This window comes from Dermacentor variabilis, chromosome 1, assembly GCF_050947875.1.
Source record: "Dermacentor variabilis isolate Ectoservices chromosome 1, ASM5094787v1, whole genome shotgun sequence".
Lineage (NCBI taxonomy): Eukaryota > Metazoa > Arthropoda > Arachnida > Ixodida > Ixodidae > Dermacentor > Dermacentor variabilis.
In genome coordinates this window covers 113,766,464-113,785,820 of record NC_134568.1, presented here as the reverse complement: position 1 = coordinate 113,785,820, position 19,357 = coordinate 113,766,464, and the positions used below count along the sequence as shown (strand labels likewise).

Sequence of the window (19,357 nt, the reverse complement as noted above, 5' to 3'; positions counted from 1 at the left end):
TAGACGAGCACGTGATTGTACAATGGGCTAAGGTGACGCACACTGCCGCCGGTCGGGCACAAAGACTGGAAGGAGAGGGTGACCCCTGCTGTCGCATCGCCTGGTTCGGGCACAATGACTGGAAGGAGAGGGTGACCCCTGCTGTCGCATCGCCTGGTTCAGGCACAATGACTGGAAGGAGAGGGTGACCCCTGCTGTCGCATCGCCTGGTTCGGGCACAATGGCACATACACTCACACACGCACATGAAGACACGTGGCATCGGAACATGCCTGGAAACGCCTGGCGGGGAGCGTTGCGGCGACGCCGCACGGGCCAAAATGTCTGCCGCCCCGCCGCAGTCGCGCCGGCAAAACCGCGTGTCGCAGGCGAAACGCAACACCCTTCACTTCCTTGAGACAACTTCAAACGTTTTCTTTCAAGGTCAAGTTGCATTTTTCTTACCACGTGTTCCTCTCTGTCCCATTTCTCTCTTTTCCTAAGAAGTTCTAACCCAATTTCAATGTCCTCCTCACTGGCCTGTACAGAAATCAGCTTCAATAATTCCCATTTTTGCATTTCTTTGTGTACCTCTAGGCCCAGTTGCTCACCAACAATCAACAATGCGTCTCTGAGCAGTGTCCCTAACTCAATGATTGCTGCTTTACTGCCTTGATCCTGCTCCCTAAACCTACCTAAGTAAACACAACCTAGCTAACAATCAACAATCCAGCTTCCCTACTGTCCTAAACTGAACAACCACAATATGAAGCTAGAGAGTCAAAGCAAGAACCAAGCACTCACCGCAGACACAGCACCACGTCGCAAAGTTCATCTCACCGCTGCCAGCGAGTTGCAAGAGTTGGGGTCCGGCATGAAATAAATGGTAGCCGGCCCATGCCGGCGTCCAACTCATCCACGCTGAGGACGTTGTTGAAGGGAGGTACTTGTTCTCATCGAGAACGAGGAATATGGGATTTATTTACAATATCTACATGAAAGGTGGAGAACGTTACATTTCATCAGTTTAGCATGACTGAAGGAGAATGCACTCCAAGCATCCTTAAACGGCTTCTTAAAAACACTCTGTCCTCCCTAGCTCCCTAGGTGATGGAAAACTGCCGTTCAACCTTCGACCAATGGGAGCGTCCAAAATCATCGTAGTCGACCCGCCTTTGAGAGGGAGGGTTCACACACTCACTTACGCACTTTGGTTTCACTGAACACACCGAGGTGAGAGGGTTCTCGTAGACAGGGGTCTTGACCCAAGCAGGCGCCTCTTGATGCCAGAGCTGACCCCGCAGTCAGTAGCCGCCGCGTTTGTCTACTGACTGTGACGACTTCTGGGGCCCGTGAGAAAGCACCACAAGACATCCTTTTCTAGGTGTTCTCTTGTTTCAAGCAAACCGTGAACGCGACAGCGAATCAACTAGCAATACTCGGTCCGCCGAACGTGGCTGCGTACATGCCGGCGCCATTGGGCTGTTGAGGGGGCGCATTGTTGTCTTTACAAAGCGAGTCGTCGCAGTGGGCCGCGAAAATGTTGCAGGTCGGTACTCCTGCAGGCCGATCGTAACAGCGCATGCTCGCAGATAGTGAACCGAACCATTATTGCGAGAGGTGAGTTGGCTTATTCTCATTTGACTCCCCCTCGTTCATTGGAATATACAAATGCGAAGATACAGCTTGGTAAAGGGCAAAAAAGTGTCACTGAAAACAAAGTTCACTGCACGTATACACAAAACCTCGCAACAAGATATTTAAATATACGTATAAGTCTCCAATAAATCTGGGATCTTACAGCCTGCATCTGAGGCGGCGGCACCCGCCCCCTGACCTGCGTGTCGGGGGGTGGGTAGATCCCCTTATCCGTTGGAAAATAAAGTTTATTCTATCTATCTATCGCGGGGGGGGGGGCTAAAGCCCCATAAGCCCCCCCCCCCACCCCTGGCTTCGCCCCTGATGACTACCGGAGGCTGAACACCGTAATGGTGCTCAACCTCTAACTCATTCCGCGAGTTTACAATGTTCTTGACCAATTAAGAAATGCAACATTTCTTACTGCGTTGGATGTAACTTACGGTTGCTGCCATGTCCGAATGCATCCAGATGTAATTCAGAAAATCACATTAGTCATGACTAATTGACGTTATGAATGGCTGGTGATGCCGTTTGGGTTAAAGAACACTCCAGCTACATTTGAAAGAGCAATGAAGTCAATAATTGCAAAACATCAGCTCAATATAGTAACCAACTGCTTTGATGTCGTATACAAAGAGCCATTCGACGACCATCTGTAAAATCTCAAAGGACTGCTGAAAGCTTTTAGTGTGAAGAATGTAAAATTGAAATGCTGGAAGTGTCAATTTGCCAAGTCCAGCATTGGGTATATGGGCCGAAAAATAACGCAAGGAACTGCGACAGCTAAGCCAAGCAACGTTGTTACGATACTCAATTTCCCAACACCCATACGAAAGGAGGACTCCCACCGTTTTCTTGGCCCCACTACCATCTGTAAATCCTTCATTTCAGTGTTATCGTTCTTCCACTCACGAAACTGCTCTACAAAGCCACCAAATGGGCATTGACAGAAGCATGCAAACAAGCCTTTCTAGAACTTAACAAACACGTAACTAAAGAACCAGTGCTTTGCATATAATAACCCTTGTTTTGGGGTTTTATATTTAAAAAAAATGACGATAGAGGGGAAAAGGGGTTAGATTCAGGTGTTATATTTAAAGAGGAAAGCTTCGCAGAAGCCGAGCATTTTGTTCACGGGCAGCCCAAAGTTTGAGATTTTAATGGTAACATTAACAAACTGTTCATACAAGCAGTTCTCTACTTTTCGACATGAAGATTCTATTTAAAGAAGCAAAATCACTAGTAGTAGCATGTAGTGAAAAACGCCGAAGCGAGCTTAAAACGAAATTTAAAGTCCCACATGCGCTGCGGTTCTGATTAAGTGGGGAGGTTTTCCCGCTTGGGGTGTGTGCTTGACAACACTTGAAAGCCCTATTACAGGTAGTGACTGCATTTGAAAGCGTCCAACATGCTAGGCTACTGCTCGGTGCCGCAGGGCCCGACGTACACAACGGAGCCCGGTGTCAGCGTTAACACGTACCCGCAGGAAAAGAAGCTGCGTGAAGCTTGGAGAAGCAGCGAGCGGTAATTGCTCGCAGAGAGAACCGATAAACATAGTGCGACGCACCTTGAGAAATTATAGTGAAAAGTCCAAGACTTTGGTCGAAAAGAAGAAGAAAAGGCTGAATTGTTGCGACAGGGCATCAGTCGCCGTGGTATGCGTCGAAGTCCCTAGTTGTAAGGAAATTATTTTTCAACAGCTCCCGTAGTGTCCACGCAACAGTGGATGCTCATATACTGCGGCCTACAGCTCACGATGCGAAAACGCGCTCACAGCGAAAGCGAAACGTTGTGTGCGGACATGCATGCAGACGCGCAATGGGTCACCGTGAACCCGCGCGATCACTGCATTCAGGCTTCCTTCTGTTATGCTCCATATGGTTATACAGACAGCCCAGTAAGAATATACCTCTCGCAGTTCGCTCTGAGCGATTGCCGACCATTCACGCAAGAAGCCTGTTCGGGTGACTACATCACGGCGACCGCGTGCAGTGGGCGTTCACTGTACGTATTCGGTAAAGAGATAGTCTGTAAACTATTCTGTGCTTTCTGTTTGCCCAAGTTTACTAATCTGACATATTCCTTCGTTTAGAGAGTACTTACAGAAATACCCAGGAGCGCTCCCGCGTGGTGGTTTTATTGAGTGCAGACAGACAAACCTACGAGAAGCACGCCGCGTTATCCGTCATAGTACGGAAGCGAGGCGCTTTCGACAGATGGTGACTAGAGTTACTGTATATGCTACCAAAGGTAGCTATATACAGTAACTCTAATGGTGACTCCCCAAGTCCTCACCCCCAATAGAACGCCCCCCGGTGCCTTGCGCGCGATGGTAGACGGTGCACTTTCTCCCTGCCTTCCTGCCTTGCGCGCGCGAGATCGAGCCCCATCTTCGGCTCTATCTAGTACTAGTACGCTCTACCCACTGCATATGGCGCGCGGTCACAATGTTATCGCACTTGGACTTTGTACAGAACATCATGGTGACGCTAACGATGACGTCGAAAATGTGCCTGGAGTGTCCATATATATGCTATCGAAATAAAACTGGACAAGAACTTGCGTCGAACTTGTTGCCATCGCTGCGGGTGCAATAGTGGCCTATACTAAAGGCATTACGCGTAGCACACTCGACAAAGCAAAAAAGAGCGACGCAGAGCACACACATACACGGTGCTAACTTTCAACGAGTTTATTTCTGGGATCGGAGCAAACATATACACCTCCCTAGGTGGGTAAAAAAACACGTGCTCTGAGCATACTGACAACGCAATATCACGACATGCATTATACCTATTTTAAGACTAACATTCATGGTATGCTTAGGGATTTCACGTATTTTGTTGATAAGATTAATGGTTCGCTGACACATGCATCACTATATATTGCTGTGTGTTGTGCAATAGCCAGGACAAATCGTTCGCGAGTTAGCCCCCAACAAAGGGACCCTCAGACGATTTTGGCGATTTTTTACAAACGTACTGAGTCGTTAGAGTCGGTCCTTCTGATCATTAATTGACGCATCTAAGTGCTCCGCGTAAAGCGTGTAATTTATTATAAGCATTTAAAAATGTACATCGCTGCCGATCGCAGCACACTACTCGGCAGAATTTTCAGCCGCCCCTACCCATATGACGTAATCACCCCTATGACGTCATGTGGGCGAGCTATCCGATTGACAGCCCAGGGCGCGTCATCTATAATTTTTCCACCTTTATGGTGAACAAAGGATGCTCGTAATAGTTGGAATGTTAGTTAATTTGTTTCTATAAAAAAGTAACAGAAAGAGAATGCACAAGAACAATTTCTCACTACACTTAAGCACTTCCGGCACACAGCAAGCGTCGTCTGTTTGTGTTGTAACGTGCTCCATTTTGACGTGAGCTCCGCAGTCAGAGCCGGTCTCAGTCTTTTCGCGAGCACTATGATTCGGCTTTGTTGCGTTGTGGACTGCAAACGTAGCGACTGGCAATATGTCAAGCTGCGACATCGTGTCCCTCTGCACGGCAGCAGAGGAGCGGACTGGCTGCAGCGAATCGGACTGCCGCTATCCGATCGGCGCCAGGATTTGCGCGTTTGCGGCCGTCACTTTACATAGGAAGATTACTAACGCAACAGCGTTTCGCGAGTCCGGTATTAGGGTAAACACGAGCGCAAGGAGACAGGGCACAGGAGTTGAGCACAGAGCTCAACTACACACAGTAGCATTAACAAAATGTATTCTTCTTTGCTGCTGGTGTAAATTTTTTCGCAGGAGTGTAATTGTTAACACGTTGTTTTTGTAAATCTTTAAAATGTTTTACACTTGGTTAGAGTAATACTAGCTCTTTGTTTGGCTCGTTAAGCTCTGCGCCAACGGGTGGCTTGACCGTGGAGACCGGTCAGGTAGCTCACGTACGTCTACGCTAAAGTTCCTTCATCAGCTTGAGTTTGTGCCGCCACCGTTCCATCGAAACGCCCGGCTAGCCTGTGGTTACCGGAATACCAGACACGTTCGGCGCTGCGACAGAATGCTCACAACACGCGCTGCTTCGATAGCTCTCGCTTGGGGTCGACTGCCAAGCAGCTGCCGGAGAGTTTGGAGAGGCTTCGCGCGCTCGCTCCTAGAAAACCGGAAGTCGACGACATGACGTGCCATCATGACGCAGAACCAGTGAGGGCAACCGGAGCTTAACCCCGATCACTCAGCGAACAAGTTGAGGGGAAAATGCATGTCCATGGAGGAGGGGAAATTGTAATCGTCCGTAACTCTCTTAATATGAGACGTTTCACGCAAATTGTAATGCGAATGATTAACTTTAGCTGTACCCTACGCGTCTACAAAATTTGTCCGAACCGTTCCAGCGGCACTTTGAAGAGAGATGGCAGGTGCATTTCTTACGGTGAGGAGGAGGAGTAGATATTAATGAAGAGAAATGAAGGACAAATTTGGGTTGAGCAGGCATGATGCAAGATGCTTTGCAGCATCCTCTAGCGCTCCCACTTGCTCCGCTCTCATGCCCACAGCGCTTGTCTCTTGTCCACGCTTTAGCCCCCAGCATACTTTCGCCAAGCGTGGAGAACTACCCATTTTTCTTATCAAATCAAATCATGGGGTTAAGCATACAGAAGCAACAGAAGGTCCATAGTGTGGGGCCCCAGACAATTTCGACAATCCTGGGGTTAAGGTTATAGAGGTATTACTCAAGTTCGCGCGTGCGCACCTGACCCTTCTCTAGATCACACCGCGCTCGCTAGCACTTTGAGCCCAAACAAGTGCTAGCGAGCGACTAGCTAGCGCTAGTCGCTCGCTAGCACTTTCACAGCAGCCCTAACCGTTAGAGCTGTGACCCCTAACCCGCGCTTCGCAGTGAGTTACGTCCACGGCGGGTTCAGGCCAGGGGGACAGGGTGAGTCTTCGACTTAAGGTGTCTATTCACCTTATAGTTACAGGTACCAACAAAGGCAACAACAACAATCACAAACAATACAAAATCACGGAGGCGCGCACGTGCGCGCACGTCTGAGGCGAAAAACCGCACAATGTGGAAACCATAAGAGAGGCTGATAAGTGTTCAGTTCACCCAGAGTGGATATCCGCGCTCGGGCCCTGGGGCGGTCAGTCGCTTACGAAGGCCGAGCGCTGCAGAGGGACGGCGTGCGGCGGTCTCAGCGGCTGAATTGAGATGCGGCCAGTCGCAAGCTCCTCAGCCTATCAGGGAAATCGTGCGTCTTCCCGCGAGGCGGAGAGGGAGTCTCCCTGGTGCCTCGGTTCATCATGTCAAATTATGTTTTTTGCTTCTGATTGTTGCTTCAAACTCCTGTGTTGTAAAACAAGTTTGTAAGTGCTGTTTTTGTCTGTTGATGTCTTAATCGCTGAATGCCAAATCTTTTTTAATAGAATCTGTGCAACTTATTGTGAACTATTGTGAACTTATTAGTGAACTATGCTTGTAAGTGCTGTTTTTGTATTATTAATCGCTGTAATACGATTTTTTTAAGCATAGATCTGTACAGCTTAAGTAGCCTGTATTTAGAGGGAACATGGGCCTTTGTGAAGCCGCGCTCCTTCGGCTTTTTACCCATGGTCCCGACATAGTGTAATTATGATGTCGAATGAATATGTCTGTCTGTCAAGAAGGGGGAAAGGAGGAATGGGAGTGCCTGGGCTGCGTCATCGCAGCCAGGCGCGAAGAGCAGCAGGAGCGAAATGTGCCCTCTCCCTGCTACCCTCCGCGAGCGAGCACGTGATCATCGCGTGATAAGCGCGCGGCCGCTCCGGAGATATCGCGATGCGCATGCGATCTCGCAAGGTGCACCTCAATCTAGAAGTACAGGAGCGTGTTTGCGTTTTGACCACATCAAAACGCGGGCGCCGAGAATCAAACCTCCCACCTAGCGTACAGCAGCAGCCCGCCGTTGTCACTGGACCACCGTGGCGCATCTTCTTCATATAGTCACGATGATTGTGATAATGGTCCTCAAGTTAGGTATCCCGGCCGCTGCATGGTTTAACCCTACATTCAGATGGCACGAGGTTTCAATTTGCGTCATCGCATTCGCCAAATCTTTGCCCTCAGGGATGGTTTTTGACTGTTTCTTGCACAGCAGTGCGCGCAACAACGCTTCCCTCGAGAAGTATTGCTGCTCTTTATGCCTTGAACATTTCCGTCGCACTTAAAATACACAGTTCATTTGAGCGTAAGTTGTTAAGTGATAGACAGGTGCGAAGACGGTGATGCGAATTTTCAGATAATTTATTCATATATCAACTATTATTATTCAAGGAAACCATGAAATAGCTAGCTTTATCGAAGAGCTGTCTAGAGACGCACTCGTGCGCTCCCACAAAGTCCCGAGCGGGTCGAAAATGCCGCCTTGCATGCCTGTTGTTCAGCGCAGATCAATACGCGACACACACCGAGTTGGGCTCAAGTGCTCGAAATGCCGAGAATGGGATCGTCTCCGTGATGGGCGACAGGATGGGAGTTGTGCACAGGGCGTCCTTATATCTCGTTGGACAACTGTCACCACCAGTTGTCTCCTGAGCTTGCAGCAGGCCTTCTTGGTTACCAGACCCGTTTTCGAGCTCTCGCACCTCAGCTTCGACAACCGCCTTCCACATTTCCACCTTCTCAAGCTTACGCTGAAGGCCTTCCACCTTCTGCTTGTACTCCTCGATGAACGCGCTCTACATGCACGTACATGCGCACGTTCACATTGAGCACATTCTTCTTGGCCTGAAGCTCGATCTTCATGGCCCACTCAGCATATACTCCTGGGCGTTATACCTTTCAGTGGCGCTGAGCTTCAATGCCGTCGCTGTCCCAATCATGAGGGTGTTGCACGAAGCACCCAGCGAGTCCTTGAGGATGTGGGTCAGCTTGGAGTCGTGGTACAGCCCTTTCTGCGTCCCGTTCTTCGAGCGGGTGTCGGCGCAGTTGCCAAGGGTCAGGAGCGACAGGTTGAGCGTGGTACCCTCGCGCATCTGATCCTTTGTGTTCCTACTGACCGCAGCTGTGCCCTCCGAGCTGGCAAGGTCACTAGAATACAACGAGACGCCCATTTCTTTGCTCGTGATTGTCACATACTCTGTCAGTGCCATATAGCTCTCGAAGATGGCGTGCGACCATGAAGATTCAGCATTCGCATCGGTGACATGCCGCTTTCGATTCTTGTTTCCTCTCAGGATCAGTTCGAGGAGGGTGCCATCCTCCTTCACCTTGTGTTTGGTGAGGTTCAATACGGCAATGGTCTTGGTCGGGCCAAGGGACAGCAGGTCCGGAACAACCCTGTTGTAAACTTCCAGATCGGCGACTGCTACATCGCATGTCTGGCCCTCTGATCGGAACTTGTCCACGCGCTGGTGCAACCGGCTGGCCGTGAAGGAGACCACTCCGGGGCATTCTTCGGAGCCCAGCATTGCGAAAGTTTTGCCGGTGCACGTCGAAATGCGCGTGAACACAGAGCAATTGCGCCCTTCAAAGCGCATCGCCAGCATGTCCTTATTGGTGCTCTCAAACGCATACACATTGTATTTCTTTTCATCAAAGAACTGACCAAACATGAAGCCTTGGTCTTCGTTGGGCTTGACGAGATCCTCACATCTCCGCTGTTCTTGAAAATGGAAAGACTCCGCCTCGGCCTTGGGGTTGAACACATGGCACCTGTCGTCCACAACGCGGAGGATGCTGGTGGTTTCAGAGCCAAGATCGCTCAGTAGGCGCAGACGCACTGCCACGTCTACCCATGCCCAAGGTGACGACGGGTCTTTGTTCGATTGGCGACGTTTCAGGGCTGACGACTGCGCGTTCTCGTTAGAACGCCGGTTTGGCGGCACAATTGTAGATTCCTCCATGGTAGGGTACCTCGATGTTGCGGGAGTCAGCCTGACCACGGACGCGGGCGTGATGGCCACGCAGACGATGCTGGCGGTTTCAGAGTCACGATCGCTCGGTAGGCGCACACGCACTGCCTGTGTCCAGGGTGACGGTGGGTCCTTGTTCGAGCGGCGGCGTTTCGGGGCTGACGACTGCGCGGTCCCCATAAAGAACGCCTCTTGAGGCTTGGCGGCACCAGTGTAGGTTCCTCCGTGGTAGAGTACCTCGATGTTGAGGGATATGGCTTGACCAAAGACGCGGGCGTGATGATCTAAGATGGCGATTGTTCAGTTGGGCGCGGGAGCGTTCTCTATCACGTGTGCTCGGCTAACTTCGTCCTCCTCGTCACCATTGGAGCAGTGGCACTACAGAAGGACATCCCAAGACCGCCGCGCAGTTCAGGGTGCCGACGACCGCATGGTTTGCTACTGCGTGGGTCACGTTAGTGCCCACTCCTAGACAGAGCACGGCTGACGCTCGGATATAAGGGTTTCATAGCAAAGAAAATCATTTGTGCAGAAAAAAATGCGAGTAAACTCAAAAGGTATAAACGTTAGCAATTAAGTAGTTAAATTGCTGGTCGTTGTACAATTTTACGAGAACAAAAATGTGAAATAACAGACTTAATTTTTTTTTCATTACATGTATAGCCAATCTGCGTGCTCACAGCCCACTTCCACCACTTTTTCGATTACGTACCTGTGCCTGAACACAAAGAAACGCTGTCCGGAGCTCAGGTTACCCCCTATTTAAATAATCAATAATTGAAAAAAACCCCAGCATTCCCGACACGAAATGAACGTTTTTGTAACACTCTACTTAGTGCAAACATGGCAGTAATGGTTATCATATGCTTCTTGAAATATTACAAAAAATTGACGGCGCATCATTTTTTTGGAGATGATTGGCGACTTCAATTCGATTAGCAATCTCTTATGATGGATGGGCAATCGGTGATGATATATGTTTCATGCCATGATTATTATGAAAAGCGGCGCATACCCAGTGGCCCAAGTTGTCGTGAAAGAGGCTGACGCATACATACATACATACATACATACATACATACATACATACATACATACATACATACATACATACATACATACATACATACATACATACATACATACATACATACATACATACATACATACATACATACATACATACATACATACATACATACATACATACATACATACATACATACATTGCGAGAAATATATGTACGCGGGGGTGATCATTTCTAAGTTTTCCGGAATTCTTAAAATCGTCTGTAGTAGATAATATTGTAGTCCTTCAGCTGCATTATTCAGAGAGGCGGACTTGCACGACAAATCGAAACACATATCTTGTCCTTAAACAATAACCGTAATCTTTCTTACGTGTCTTTCCTTTGTTAGACGCTGTGCGCCTTGTACTTCAGGTCCCAAACAGCACGCGCGTTATCAGCATGGCATAGCATTCTTGACAGCATGGAGGAAAGAAACAAAACAGGAGAGGCCCTTACGTCACGTCTTTGAAGCCGAAATGCAGCCATGCTGGTGTCCCGTCTACCTTTGCGCCTCCAGTCAGCTCGCCGGAGCAGACAGGCGCGAGCTTTGAACTTGCATTGTTACGAGCCGCCGGAGTGTATGCTGCCGACACGCGTCAGAACAGAGCTACGAAAGTTCTGTAACAATTTTTTAGTGAAGCACACACGCTCCTGTGCGTTTCTTAGGCACGTTATTGTGACTCGGGGTTGGGGACGAGAGACGGACTCATTGAGCAGGCGAAGAGGGGACGAAAAGCTTTATACAATATGTACATATAGCAGGTAATACACGTCGCCTACAAGTATAGTGGTGCCGAAGAGCGCACCAGACCGATGTGGCGGCTGGTGGCGAGTCTCTCTCTAAAAATGGGCCGGTGCTGCCTTAAATGCCTTTGGCAGGAACGAGGCGAGACGGGTGCTGACGTCAATCGCGTCGCCTTCCTCTTTCGTCGCAGGAGAAGTCCAAGCTGCATACCATCGATCTCCACGGCCAGGGGACAGCAGTTCTGCGGAATTTTTAAGGCTGTCAGTGGATTTGTCGTGGTGCTCTGTGCCCCCGGACTCCTCAGTTCGACTCAGGAAAAACGGTCGGCAGTTTCTTAGAACAATGAAGGTTGTCAGTGCATGTTTGAAGCCCAGCACACGGGCAATCACTTCAGAAGAACAAGAAGGAAGAGGGGGGGGGGGGAGCGCCCTTTGCCTCGATGATAGGCCCGCAGTGTGGCACAACAACGTTGAAGACGACGACGAAGACCGGCGCCGTGATTACTTGAACGTCTCAGTTGCTGAAATGACCATGATTCATAGTGATAGAATCGAGCACGCTGTTTGCGAGTTCAGTAGTAATTCTAATTTTAAATTGGCATAGAAAGCATAAAAAACTAAGGCCCCTTAAACTTCGTAATGTAGCGCCACGCTTTGAAGAATGCCGCCTCCTCCTCGCACGCTCTGGCCGAGGACGACGCCGCGTCGCTATTGGCCTAATAGCATCACGTGGGCCCTTGCGCCGTTCTTCAGAGCCATTTTCGCTCGAGAAGCGTCTACGGAGTGGCGAGGAGTGCATGTTGGCGCCGTTCCTACGCTCGGGCGGTGTAGGCGGTGCCACGGTCGAGAAGGGAGCGTGAGAGGAGAAACGAGGAGGAGTGAAGAGGGAGGACAAGAGTGTCGCTACTTTACGATGTTTAAGGGGTTTTATAAAAAACCAGTAAGTGGCGAGACCTGGCGGTGGAATCTTGGTACTTCGGATGTATTCTGAGATTACTGCAAATCAACTGTTATTAAGTACATCATAATTATTGCTTAAAATTGCAGTTGGTATATTATTAGACACTCGCGCATTATTCTATGCTTCGGAAATATACAACGCACGCATGGCTACTGCAACACGCTGAACTCCGTATCATGTGTAAATGCGTAGTTTCGCTTTCGATCCGATTGGTTTCTTTTGACTGGTTAAGTACCAGAGCAGTTGGACAGGAAGGCACGAAAACACGTAGGTATTATCACAGAAATCATTTAACAAATTGAAATACATGAATTGCGGGAACATCGACTTGATAAACAAAAGGACACTTTGTTACAGCACGGCCACACTTGTCGTCTGCCTCCCACTAATACCAGTGTATAATCGCTACTGCACTCACCTATCACCGTTTTCAGCATGCTTTTAGTGAACGGCTAGTACATCCTCACAGTCTTGCTTTGTAGCACGAAGTGACAAACACACAGACTAGAAGAAGACAAGACGAGCACTATCCTCCCTTTCTCCTTCTACTATTATTCTTTAGTTCTTCAAATCTTCTAGTCTGTTCCTCACTTTGTGCTACAAACTAAGAATATGTTACCGCACAACTCGCACAACTTTCTATGCTTTTACATCTTCACTGCTGATCGAAAAATTCAGATAAAAAATGTTCCATGGTGTTTTCCACATTAGCACTTCATGACTAAACACTCTGACTAGTAACCTTTCCATTGCACTAAAAAGAATGGGTACCATGAAAATTGGTTGTCAGCCCCTTTAATCATGACCACATAAAGCCATCAGACAATGAAGCCAAGGAAGGTATCGGGTAAATTAACTGTGATTTAAATTGAAATGTAGAAAACAATGAAGGGAAAATGAAAGTGGACGAAAAGATAACTTGTCGCCGGTGGGAGCCGAACCCACAACATCCGCATTACGCGTGAGTTGCACTACCAATTGTGCTATGGCGATGGCTATAAGTTCGTCCACTAACTTGGGTATTTATGTTTACTAGATCTAGCCTAGCCAGCACCATTCAGAGCCAAGGTGGGCGCATGTGAAACACCTGTTTCTGCCCGATGGCATCACATCACACGCGATCTTAGGAGAGCAGGCACGTGGCTAATAGACCCTCGCAAACCCTAGTTTATTCATTGTGAGGGTCTCGAATACGACAGACTTAATGTCATTCGGTAGCATGCGAGGGTTTACCAGCCCCGTGCCTGCTCTCTTAATATCACGTGTTACACTACAACAGGATAGCGATGATGACAAGGCGCTTTGACTTTGACTACAAAAGTGCATTCATAATGCAAGTTATTTCACATGCTAAGCTAGTGGCAATTAACAAACTCGTGTTGTCTGTTTTCTTCTTTCTGGCGAAATTTCTGTGTTAGTATGCGGCCTGCCCAGCCCCCCTCCCTTCATCCCTTACGGTCACCGTCACCGGTCAAGCGCCTACAAAAAGAAAAGAAAAAGCAAAACTAGGTGTGCATGAGATTTGCAGGCGGATGGGTTCGGGTAAATAGAGTAAAAAAAACGTGGCAATAAGTGTTTCAGCATATTTTTCGCCTTTTATTTTCAACCACTGGATGATGTTCGGTCGATTTCGCAGGTCCCAACAAGGTCGAATTAACGAAAGCCGACTGTGAAAAAAGGATCTTGTCCATTGTCCAGCTAGACCACTTTCATCAAAAGGCAAATATACGAGGCACCGTCAACTTTAAAATTTCAGTTCATTGTAGCTGCGTCTAAAATATGCAAATATGCCGAAGAAACGGCAACCTCTGTTTCTCAAGATTTAGTTCAGGAACTGAAAGCTCTGGGAGCACATCCCCTGGCTCTCCAGCTCCATCTTTTGCTTACTCAGGCTTGGTGTATGTAGGTGGCTATATTGCCAAGCTTATCAGTGATCTTGGATGTGATGCTTACGTCATGCTTGTGACAACGAATAAGACTAGCAGTCCTTTGTACAAACTTCTGCGTGCGCAAGAGCAAGGCAAACTTCCCTATCATAGGCCAGAGTTTCTTGTTCTCCTGCAAACACTTTCAACGTTTTTTGAAAAGGCAGTCAAAGAACCCCCGCGAGCGAAGGTTCTTGGAGCCTTGATGCTAATCATTGAGCCGCACCTGGAAGATTCACCCCTCCTGTGCTGCCTGGAAGGTGTTGACCGGAGTTACGCCAAATGCTTAACACATCCAATCTCCGAGAAGTTTCTCTTAATTTTTCTTTTCAACTTTACAAAGAAATTATCAGACCAAAATGACAAGCCCTCTGACAAGCCCTCTCCCAAAAACCAACACGAAAGCATTTCAGGCAGTAAACGCCACACCTGAGCACCGCGAATCGCACGAGAATGTTGTATAGTTTATTACAAGCAGTGCCTACTACTGCTTTCAGTTCCTTTAGGTATGTGCAACGTTGTCGGAGCTTCAAAGAGAAAAGCATCTTATTAGTGTGTTTCGTGCAATGAGAACAGATTGAGCAGATACATTTGAATGTTTTCCAGTGACAAATGCTTTTGCTGTTATAATGTATTTTCAAGTACCATCAAAGATTGTGCTTGCCTTTAAGATGAAATATTTTCTAACCTTGGTTTCTTACTGAAGTATCTTGCTTTACCGTTACATCTGGCAGTCACGAATGATCATCCGTGCAAACTAATGCTATGCGTCATCACTTCTGCATTCCAACCTCAATGTATTGGGTTCCATCTACAGTTGGCAAGTTCATGTTTAACGCTGGGAACAGCTGTTCAGAAACCTGTGCAGTGCAAGGTATACGAACAAGGATCCGAAGATAGTGCAGTATAAACATATGGGCCCTCCCCGTGGAAATATACGGTATAAAATTTTAGGCCGGTTGCCCAAATTGCTGTCTTGAAATGCGGACCAATCATGAAGGTAGTCGCAGTCTACAAAGGGCGCCGATTCCAAAGGTAGCGCAGTCTAAAACTGTTGGCCGTTCCAGTGGGTATGTGCGTCTGGGTACGTGTCGTTCTTCAATTAATCTCCTTGACGAAAACTTGGGTATGTGTCACCGGGCGTGTGCCTCAGGAACCAGTGCGTATGCGCCGCTCTTCAATGAACCGACGCCAACTTGGATTGCTGGGTAACGTGGGCCGCGTTCCCATGGGTATCGAAAAAAGAAGCTGCTGTCACGCGTAACACGACCGAGAGCGGCGGGGTCATCCGCGGTGCCAGTCGCCCGTTTAGAGAGAGAGAGAGAGTGAGATACAAATGAGACAAAGGCAGGGAGGTTAACCAGCGTTAAAACCTCCTGTTTGCTACCCTGCACTAGGGGAAGGGAAAGGGGAAGTAAAGACGGAAAGAAGATCGTGACAAGAATAAAAGCCTGAGAAAAAAATATGAAAAAGGATGGAATGGGGTCATTATAGTCTTTCTAATAAGCCAGTGTACCGTAAAAAGGTCAACAACGCCTTGGCCGACTTTCTCTGCGACTACAGTTCATGTTGGCATTCCAAAACGTTTAAGTTATCATTGTTCAGCTAGGGGAAATACAATCGTTGTCGGCGAAGGACAAACTTAAGTTGGGTAGGCATCGTGCAAGATGCATTATAGCATCCTCTAGAGCTTCCAGTTGTTCCACTCTCTTGCCCACAACGATTGTCTATTGCCCACGCTTAAGCCCGCAGCCTATTTTCGGCAAGCGTGGAGAACCCCATTTTTCTTATCAAATCAAATCATGGGGTTCAATATACAGAAGCAACACAAGGACCGTAGTGTGGGACTCCAGATTAATTTGGACCACCTGGGGTTCTTTAATCTATAAGTTTTGCATTTTGCCCCAATCAAAACGCGGCTGTCGCGCTCTGAATAAAACATCCGACCTAGCACACAGCAGCTACTATCTCCCTTAGTCACTGGGCCACCACAGCGGATCTTTTTCATTAGGGGTCACGATGATTGTGTTAATGGTCCACAAGTTTGTCAGCTACCCCTGCTACATGGGTTAGCCTAAAATTCCGACTACACGAAGTTTCACTTTGCGTCATCGCATTCGCCAAATCTTTGTCATCAGTGATGGTTTGACTGTTTCTTGCACAGCAGTGCACGCAACGCTTCCCTCGAGAAGTATCGCTGCTCTTTATGACTCGAACTTTCCCGTCGCACTTAAAATACACAGTTAATTTGAGCATAAGTTGCTAAAGAGATACCCACGCACGAAGACGGGTGATTCGAGTTTTCATAGATATATTATTTATAAATCAATTATTACGATTCAACGAAACGACCAAACAGTTTTATCGAAGGCGTGTCCAGAGCCGCACTGATGCTCTCCGAATAAGTCCCGAGCGGGTCGAAAATGCTGCTTTACATGCCTGTTGTTCAGCGCAGATCACTGTGCGACACACAACGAGCTGGGCTCGAGCGCTCGAGAGAGTCAGAGACTGGGCCCATCTACGTGATGGGCGACAGGATGGGAGTTGCGGGCAGGACGTCTTCACACCTCGACGGACCACTGCCGCTACCGTTGCGGTCTTCCGAGCTCGCAGCAGGGCGACTTGGCTACCAGGTCGTCTTCGAGCTCTCGCACCTCAGCCTCGACTACAGCCGTCCACCTTTCTACCTTCTCGAGCTTATACTAAAGCCTTCCACCTTCTCTTTTCACTCCTCTAAGAGCGCGCTATCTGTGCATAGACATGCGCACGTTATCATTGAGCACATTCTTCTTGGCCCGCAGCTCGATCTTCATGGCCCGCTCAGCATATACTACTGGGTGTTTTACGTTTCCGTGGAGCTGAGGTTCACCGCCGTCGCTGTCCCAATCATGAGGGTATTGCACGAGGCACCAAGCGAGTCCTTGAGGATGTGGGTCAGCTTGGAGTCCTGACACGGCACTTGCTGCGTCCAGTTCCTGGAGCAGGCGTCGATGCAGTTGCCGAGGGACAGGAGCGACAGGTTGAGCTTGGTACCCTCGCGCATCTGATCCTTTATGTTCCCACTGGCCGCAGCTGCGCCCTCCAAGCTGTCAAGCTCACTAGAGCACATAGAGGCGCGAATTTCTTTGCTCGTGCTCGTCACATACTCCGCCAGTGCGACGTAGCTCTGGAAGATGGCGTGCGACCATGCAGATTCAGCAGTCGCATCGGTGACATGATGCGTCCGGCTCTTGTTTCCTTTCAAGAGCAACTGGAGGAGGGTGCCAGCGCCCTTCACCTTGCGTTTGGTAACGTTCAATATGGCAATGGTCTTGGTCGGGTCAAGGCACAGCAGGTCACGAACAACCTTGTTGTAGACTTCCAGATAGGGGACAGCTACGTCCCATATCTGGCCCTCTGACCAGAGCTTGTCCACGCGCTGGTACAACTCGCTGGCTATGAAGGAGACCACTCCGGAGCATTCCTCGGAGCCCAGCATTGCAAACGTTTTGCTGGTGACGGTCGAAATCCGTGTGTATACAGAGCAATCGCACCCTTCAATGAACATCGTCAGCATGTCCTTGGTGGTGCTCTGAAACGCATACACATTGTATTTTGTTTCATCAAAGAACTGACCAAACATGAAGCCTTGGCCTTCATTGGCCTTGACGAGGTCCCCACACGTTTGCTGTTCTTGGAATTGGAAAGACTCCGACTCGCCCCTGGGGTCGAACACATGGTACCTGCCGTCCACAACGCGGACGATGCTGGCGATCTCAGAGCCACGATCGCTCAGTAGGCGCACGCGCACTGCTACGTTCGCCCGTGCCCATGGTGACGGCGGGTCTTTGTTCGATTGGCGACGTTTCAGGCCTGACGACTGCGCAGTCTCGTTAGAACGTCGGTTTGGCGGCACCATTGTAGATTTCTCCGTGGTAGCGTACCTCGATGTTGCAGGAGTAGGCCTGGCCATCGACGCGGGCATGATGACCACGCAGACGATGCTGGCGGTTTCAGAGCCAGGATCGCTCGGCAGGCGCACACGCACTGCCTGTGTCCAGTGTGACGGTGTGTCCTTGTTAGAGCTGCGGCGATTCTGGGCTGACGACTGCACGGTCTTCATATAGAACGCCTCTTGAGGTTCGGCGGCACCAGTGTAGATTCCTCCGTGGTAGAGTGCCTCGATGTTGAGAAAACCGGCTTGACCAAACATGCGGGCGTGATGATATAAGATGGCGATCATTAAGTCGGGCGCGGTCGCGTGCTCTACCACGCGTGCTCGGCTAACTTCGTCCTCCTCATCACCGTTGGAGCAGTGGCACTACAGACGGGCATCCCAACCCCGCCGTGCCTTTCAGTGTGGCAACGACCACATCGTTTGCCACTGTGTCGGTCGTGTTAGTGCACAGCGCACGGGTGACGCTCGGAGATAAGGTTTTCAGAGCAAAGAAAAATATTTGTGCACAGAACAATGCCAGTAAACTGAACAGGTCAACTTTAGCATGTAAGGAGTTCAATTGTTGGCAGTGCTACAATTTTACAAAATTGTGAAAGAACAGAATTAATTTTTTCAATGCATATATAAGGAATCCTCATGCTCACAGTCCACAGCCTACTTCCACCCCTTTTTCGATTTTACTACGTAGTCGTAAGTGAACGCAAAGCAACGCGGTGAAGTGCTCTGGTTACCTACTGTTCAAATAATGAATAATGGAACTAAACGCTACCATTTCCGGCACTAAATGAACATTCTTGTACCGCTCTACTTATTGCAAAGATGGCGGCGCATCCATTTTTTGGAGATGAATGGCGAATTCAATGTGGTTAGCTATATATATTATGATAGGCGTGAAATGGGAGATGAAATATATTTCATGCAATGATTATTTTCAGCAGTGGTGATAAATTACGAGGGAAAATGCACGAGCGCTACAGTCAACATGCCACACGTAGAAACCGCAGAGGAAATAGCTCCCGCGTTAGCCATAGCACAAACACAAGCGGACATAATCATCAGTGATGCCCCGACTGCGATACGAAACTTCACCAACGGTCGAATCTCCCCAGATGCACAACGACTCTTAAATTCGGTAGTAACCGCGACAAAAGTGTACATCTCATCTGGACACCCGCTCACACACTACCAGAAGGTAGCAATGAGGCCGCGCACTGCATGGCTCGAGGGCTTACGGACCGAGCCTCGGTTAGCCCC

At 48.8% G+C, this 19,357-nt stretch overlaps 2 protein-coding genes across 2 annotated transcripts; both read right to left on the bottom strand.

The window, feature by feature from the left end:
• Positions 1-7,906: 7,906 nt before the first annotated feature.
• Positions 7,907-16,979, bottom strand: LOC142581356 (kinesin-like protein KIF18A). The gene is made up of 3 exons (XM_075691207.1): positions 16,935-16,979; positions 11,492-11,564; positions 7,907-9,750 (listed from the first exon to the last, which is right to left on the bottom strand). The coding sequence occupies exons 1-3, from the start codon at positions 16,977-16,979 to the stop codon at positions 8,354-8,356; spliced, it is 1,515 nt and encodes a 504-aa protein (XP_075547322.1). The 3' UTR covers positions 7,907-8,353.
• A 29-nt stretch (positions 16,980-17,008) lies between these two features.
• Positions 17,009-18,358, bottom strand: LOC142581196 (kinesin-like protein KIF18A). Its single transcript, XM_075691198.1, has one exon. It carries the CDS (start codon positions 18,356-18,358, stop codon positions 17,009-17,011), a length of 1,350 nt encoding a protein of 449 aa, XP_075547313.1.
• Between the last annotated feature and the right edge of the window lie 999 nt (positions 18,359-19,357).

Coding starts and splice junctions, on each gene's coding strand:
- LOC142581196 (XM_075691198.1), bottom strand. CDS start 18,358: ATGTTTGGTCAAGCCGGTTTTCTCAACATCGAGGCACTCTACCACGGA.
- LOC142581356 (XM_075691207.1), bottom strand. CDS start 16,979: ATGAAGATCGAGCTGCGGGCCAAGAAGAATGTGCTCAATGATAAC. Junction 11,565..16,934: donor AGAATGTGCTCAATGATAAC/GTGCGCATGTCT, acceptor CCGGGGGCACAG/AGCACCACGACAAATCCACT. Junction 9,751..11,491: donor CCTGGCCGTGGAGATCGATG/GTATGCAGCTTG, acceptor TCGCCATCTTAG/ATCATCACGCCCGCGTCTTT.